Raw genomic sequence first — 7,115 nt, forward strand, 5'->3', positions numbered from 1 at the left:
TCTTCCAAAATGCAGCTTTTCCCGAAGCATTGGGAACTTTTAGTAACTCCCCACGCTCCAACTTCTCCCTGATGCTCTGCATGGTCAACTGTCACCTGTATGTTAATGCGTGCGTATATGCGTTGCGTATTGCATAGGCTATGTAATATGCCTATTTATAATATAATCAATATAACAATATTTCATACAGTAGCCTATGTGTGCTCTGCGCGTATATGGGCACAATAAAAGGAGAGAAGCTAAATGAGCCCGAGTCCGACCCGAGCCCGATCTGTAAAAAAAAAAAAAAGACCCGATCCCGGCCCGAATGGACTCAGCGGGACCCGACGGGCTTGCAGGCCTCTAAATCAGACAAATAATTTTGGAGAGCACTTTTTACATTCCTATTTTCTTAATTATAGTTTTGTGAGGTTATCCATCTATAGCCTCACGGTGGCGTCAGTTTACCGTCATACGACCCTCCAGATTCCAAGTGAAGTTCACACAAGCACCGGCCCGTCAGGAGCGCGTGGGAGTGCGCTTGTGGGAAAGTGGGCGCGAGCGTACCGGAGGCGTTCGCTCGCGCCGCGGCTCGGGAACAAGGAACTTCGACGCTCAACTGCCCAGCAAGATCAATGAACGTGAAATTCATCATGTTTCTTTCGCCCTAGCTCACGAAACACCTGGAATATTTCTTGAGGTACGTTCATCTGTCGGTAACCTGTAGACATAGAAACAATTATAGGGGTTTAATAGGGTTTTACGGATTTTGTGAACGTGCTAGCTGGTTAGCAGGTAGGAATGAGAGCGAACCTGTTTCCTCAGGTCTACTCACCTCTTTCCAGCGGAGAAAATTATGTATACAGACTTTAACACTGAATTTCCTGAGAAAATTAAATTTGAAAGTTTAATTTGAGACGTTAACCTGTCACACAGGTGAGTTTTAAAGTGTGACCCTTATCGTTAACTTAATTTACCTGAGGGAAGGAATTTCACCTCCGATTAAAGATCGTCCCTTTAGCCTCATTCTGTTTTTACCATTTACATTTTTTGTAATACATTTTTTATTATTTCATTTTGTCAGTTGGATTATGTTTGACTGGGAAAGCTAATTTCGTGACATTTGACATTGATGTGTCATTGTTTGAAGTGTTTATATGACATAACGATACAGATTTATGTCGTACACGGAGCTAAAACGACAAGGAAATTATAGTTAACGTTACTCATTGTATAGGGGGAAATGATAATTGTCAATGGCAAATTGTAAAACGGTAGTTTATGTCCTGCCATGCAGTTTAACACTCAATTTAAGCGGCCTTAAAGAGTTTAAATCCTGGATTAAAATCTATATGACAGCACTTTAAGCTGTCCTCATGTTGACAGGAGGGCAGTATGTAGGCTATGCTAGTGATTGTGTTGGAGATATGATGAGCTTTCTCTGTGTGGGTGGAGCTTCTGTCACATGCTTTGCTCTTACATTGTCTTGTTAAACTTATTGTACATTATTTATTCAATTAACTGAAACACTGGCTTTGTGCTTACTGACATTCATTAAAAGTTTTCCCATGACAAATAAAAAAATACCTTTTGAATGAAACTTTGTTGGTATTCTAGTCCGAAAACATGAAAGAAAGCTTTGATATTTCTCCAGGTTTCCCAATGTCATGGGAAACCTGGAAAAGTCATGTGAAAATTAACAAAATCGTTAAAAAGTGTCATATATATAGGAATTATAGATTTGTCTAGTTTTTTATTGGCTAGAAATTGTTTGAAAATTGTGTTTCCTTATAAAATTATGTATTCAGTAATCATGAATTACTAGAAAGTCTTGGAAAATGTCATGGAAGTTCATTGGTCAAAAGTTGTAGGAACCTTTTCTTTTCTTCATCCCAAAATCCTATTCTCAGACACTTCACCGCAGGATTTACTCTTCCTGATGTCATCACTCATTGGGTCAGGCTTGTGTTCAGTAAACCAGTGTTTAGTTGCGTAGCTCAGCTGTCTCTGGTTAAGCAGCATGCCGGCATGGGGTATCAGTGATTTCTTTTGATGCTGTGCTTTAGTTATGAGGATGGAAAGACACCTGCACTATCAGACGTCCACAGAAACTTCAGCAGGATTAATATACTTTTGTCATACATTTTTTTCTAGACATAAAATCAGATGTAGCTATTACAGTTGGCTATTGGCAATGAGCCTATTCTCCAATATATGACATAAAATGTGCTGTTTAGTGTCTGGTGCTGAAGGAAAACACTAGAATTGCAATTATCCAAGCATACAAGTAATGTGACAGAATCCTTTGTAGAGACCACGTGTTTGTTAGCAAAGTCATTGCTGCACTTTTGTGTAACTACTTACTTAGGCTAGATGTTTAAGTGCCTACATTAAAAACTTTTGACCCTGGAGATATGAATAATACTTTAGACAGATGAGTTTAGTTTTGTGTAATATTGTCATGTTTATCATAGTTAAATGTGTATGGTGTGTGTTTAAAGGTGTCACCTTTAGAAAATCACTGAAAAGGCCACTGAATCTGCTTTGTATAATTTGTGACCTCATAATTGTGTCTCAATCAGGATGAGTTGCTCAAGTCAAAGACACCTGAGTGTGGATGTTTGCTTTGTGCTGAAGTTCATATACCCTGAAGCAAATTCCACTTTGTTTCAAAATCCTGGTTTCTCCATAGTGGTGAATGTTTTGAACTCACAGGAAGGAGTTTTTTGCTTCATGTTTTAATTTGTGCACCTTACACATAATACTGTATGTTAAAATGTTATTAGATGAGAAAATGAGAAATGGGGGCTAAATTTGCAGGTTTATATAGAAAAGGTTTTATGACATCACATTCCAGGAAGTTGAAAAACCAACAGCATAAATATTATTTAATATTTAATTTTTCATTATCTTTTATTTTCATATAGTCAAAGAGGAAACGAATGACATTGCTTGGTCAAGCATAGGGATGCTCCGATCAGGATTTTTGCAGCCGATACTGAGTACCGATTTCTTGTCATGGTGATCGGCCGATACCGATGCCGATTCTGATGCTTCAAGCTTTATATAGACGGTTTCATCGGGCGCACGTGCCTGGCCCGAAGTTAACTTCCGGTCTGTGTTTGTTTATCAGTCTGGCTATGGCGCCGGCTACAAACGCAGTTAAAGTTAAGGTGATGAGCAGACTGAAGTTGTTAATCCATGGGCTGGGTAATAAAAAATGCATCCTGATTATTTGCGGGTGGGTCGCGGGTGGATAAAATAAATCATAAATGATGCAAATATTAACTACATTTTTTTTAAATAAATTTTTTTTCATGAGGCAGACGATTTCGTGTGCGAATTCAGTGACAGAAACAGTGACATTCCAGATAAAGTTTGAAAGGAGTAAAGCCTGTGTTAATGCTATTGAGTAGGCTAATATGGCCATCCCACGGAGCTGTAACGCGCCGCAGACGTGTGCAGTGAGGCGCAGATCAGCTCTAACGCCACTGAATCTGCTGTTAAGAATGAACCATCTAGGCCTATTTATCATATCATTATGCAAAACATACGCGACAAATAGCACATTTTTCATTGTTTCTCGAAACGTCATCGCATTTCCACACCAGCTATGACATGACTGTGGCGCCAAATCATTTATGTCCCCACGCATCATGTACGTCGTCACGCGTTGACGTCATCAAATTGTGATCGGTTCGTGAGATCGGCCAAGTTAGTGAGTACCGATCGAGTCATAAAATGTGATTATCGGCCGATACCGACCTCCGGCCGATCGATCGGAGCATCCCTGGTCAAGCATTTATTTATTAATCTTCAGTCATTTACCATAAAACTGCCTTGACTTTGCAACCGCAGAACATTTCACACACTGATACAGAAGTCATCGATATTTCTGATAAAATGTCCTTTGTCTCTCTCTTTCTCCTTCAGCTGATTTCAAATCAACCCACCCACACCTCACCATGCTCCTCTACTCCTGCTGTTGACCTTTGACCTCTGACAGCGATGGCAGACCGCTCGGTGGCTCCGGGTCAGATGTACATAGAGGTGGAGTTCGACTATGAGTACAAATCCAAAGACCGTGTGATCATCATTAAACAGGGAGAAAGTTACCTGCTTGTGAAGAAGACCAATGAAGACTGGTGGCAGGTGCGCAAGGACGAGGCCAGTAAGGCCTTCTATGTCCCAGCGCAGTATGTGCGGGAGGTGCGACGGGCTCTCATGCCCCCTCCTAAACCTCTCAGTGCAGCAGGCCGAGGGGGGACTGGACCCATTCGACCATCTGGCCTGGAGATCCAGCGGCCAGATGAGAACAAAAAGAGCCCGTGTCCCTCTCCCTCCGGCAATGCTTTACTGCCGCCCAATGATGACAGAGGTAGCCCGGGCAGCCCGACGGCACAAGTCCCCCCAACACAAATGAACACGTTACCTGGCTCACTTCCTCGTTCCAGAGCCAAGTCCCCAAGTCGCAATGTAGATGGAGAGAAGGATAAAGATAAAGAGTTGGAGAAGAGCAGTCGTGGACCAGAAAAAGGTGCAATTCATGAAGAGTTTGCCGGAGAGGGAGGTGGCTTGGATAAGAACCGAAATGATTCAGAATCCGGGGATGATCTCAGCAGTGGTTCAACTGATAACCTACAGGTGAGAACCACTTGTATACCCACTTATTAAAGGTTTTCAGTTTCTGTGCTACTAGTGTCACCTAGCAGAATTACAAAAATAAAGCTTGTAGTCAAACAGCGTTTGCAAACGCTCCTTACACTCATCATGTCCTTCCGTGCCTCACAATATCTTACCATTTTATCTGGGGCTTGACAGTAAAGAGCAAACGTGTACCAAAACTTTAGCTTACCTGTTGAGAAGAAACTCAAGTTTAGCATCTCGATTGAAACCCAAACATTCCCTCAGATTCCTCCATCTTTAAAAGCACCACCAGTGTTTACCTTGTTTTACGCCTTTGTCTGTCTATGCTTATTTTGGCAAGTGTTCAAATTTTTGCTTGCATTTCTTCAAATGAATCTGAATTTATTTTCCCATGTATCACATCAGCCATGTTGCCACACTGGCTAAACACCGTCTGGCTCAGCTTGCTACAGTAGCCACGCCTCAAACTCTCACTATTGGTTGAACTGGAAAGTGACTGATGAATCTTAGCGGGCTGCTCTAAATGTTTTGATGGTGCCTGGGAGGCTCAATGTTTACACTTTTGGGGGCAATAAACCCATGAATGGCATAGGCCTACTTATAGTAGTCAATGAACAATAAACTTGGTGAAGAGAGTGTTTTTTGACCTAAAAAATCTTACAAACTTTAATACAGCGTTGGGCTGCACGATTGATCAAAATTAAATCGCAAAGGCGATAAATCTAGATTAGGCAGAAGCTGCGATTGTCATGCGTATCTTTCAGTGAAGCACGGTTCTGTGATCAGCAGTAAATGTCCATCCAAAGCCAAGGGCGCTCTCGTGCGGAAACTCCAAATAACCCTCGCAGAAGAAACCCAGGAAATGCCTATAGCGGTTGCTGAATAAACAGAAGATTTAACTGCTTTCATTAATTCAACGTGACTAATAAACAGGACAATGACAATATATGGTTTATCAGAGTTCGTCTTATTATAATTTTTATTAGAAGTGAGTTTGGAGTAAAAACGTTATCAAATGTGGTATTTTTCAGATGGAGCAGCGTTTACTACACAAAGCCGTAGTTCACTGACAAGCTACGCAAAAAGCTGTCATAATCGCAGACGATTTAATCGTGCGATTATGAAATCGTTCTGCGATTATGACAGCTTTTTGCATAGCTTGTCAGTGAACTACGGCTCTGTATAGTAAACGCTGCTCCATCTGAAAGCACGTGCTGGAGATTTACTACTAATCACAGAACCGGCTTTACTGACAAGATGCGCATGACAATCGCATTCGATTAATTGTGCTGCCCTAATACAGCAAATAATTTTCCTCATTCAAAAAGTATATTTGGACATTCTGCTCTATTTAAGCCCTTTTGAACAATTTAGATCTAGAGTCTAATTAACAAATTTTCAGTTTTTTGAAATGAGATTTGATACTCACAATCACCTAGACATGTTCATTCTTAAACACATTCCTGTACACCACTGTGTTGGACTCTTGTTTCGCCATAGTTACTCATAATTTTTTAAGTCATGTCTCTCTCCCTCTCTCTCTCTCTCTTTCACAGTCACACTCCTTCCTTTCCCTCAAGCTCTTAGTTTCGTCATCTCCTCCCACTGTTTTTCTGTCTTTTCCTTCTGCTGTGTCATCACAGCATTTCTGCTAAACAGCAAATATTTGCTTTTGTGTCATCATGGCATGTGTAGGATGGCGTTAATGCTTTGTTTTGAATGCTCTCTCACTCACACAGATACAATATCATAAAAAAAAAGTTATTTGACAAGGATGCATTAAATTGATAAAAAGAGACAGTAAAGAAATTTCCAATAAATGCTTTTAAATTTCATCTAAGAATCCTGAAAGAATATTTCAATGTTTTCACAAACAATATTAAGCAGCAAAACTGTTTTCAACATTGATAATAATAAGAAATGTTTCAGCATATTAGAATGATTTCTGAAGAATCATGTGATACCGAAGACTGGAGTAATGATGCTGAAAATTCAGCTTTGCCAAAATATATTCAAATAGAAAACAGTTGTATTGAATTGTGATCATATTTCACAATATTACTGTTTTTACTGTAGTTTGTTTATCAAATAAATGCAGAGATTTATTTGAAAAACATCTAAAAACATTACCAATCCCAAACCTTTAAATGGTAGTGTAGTTTTGTTGTACCTCAATTTGACTTGTTTAGTATTTGTCCCCCTCTGTTTTCACCTGGTTTCTTTGTCAATGTAATGTAAAAATCATGGTGATAGCTGATTAAATATATCTTCTGTGGTATAAATGGTATAGCAAAATCTCTCTACCAATTTACGAATTTCATGTTCTAAACTGAAGTGTATCGCGGGCGGGATACCCCCCCTCCGCGACAATATTACTAATCATTAGTGCTGTGTTCAAAATATCGATACGACGATGTACCGTCACAGAGATTTGACGATACGTGTATCGATACAGCTGGCCCTGTATCGATATTGTGGCACATGTGCAG

General features: G+C 40.1%; 1 protein-coding gene across 1 annotated transcript in view; it reads left to right on the forward strand.

The window, feature by feature from the left end:
* Positions 1-432: 432 nt before the first annotated feature.
* The window catches only part of LOC107721732 (rho GTPase-activating protein 12-like), a 31,489-nt gene continuing 24,806 nt past the window's right edge, over positions 433-7,115 (forward strand). The window contains exons 1-2 of the mRNA XM_016529889.1: positions 433-679; positions 3,913-4,623. Coding sequence (XP_016385375.1) covers positions 3,988-4,623 — 636 coding nt within the window. The 5' untranslated portion in view covers positions 433-679; positions 3,913-3,987. The remainder of the gene's footprint in view (positions 680-3,912; positions 4,624-7,115) is intronic.

Source organism: Sinocyclocheilus rhinocerous, unplaced genomic scaffold (genome assembly GCF_001515625.1).
Source record: "Sinocyclocheilus rhinocerous isolate Xijiao unplaced genomic scaffold, SAMN03320098_v1.1 scaffold1112, whole genome shotgun sequence".
NCBI lineage: Eukaryota > Metazoa > Chordata > Actinopteri > Cypriniformes > Cyprinidae > Sinocyclocheilus > Sinocyclocheilus rhinocerous.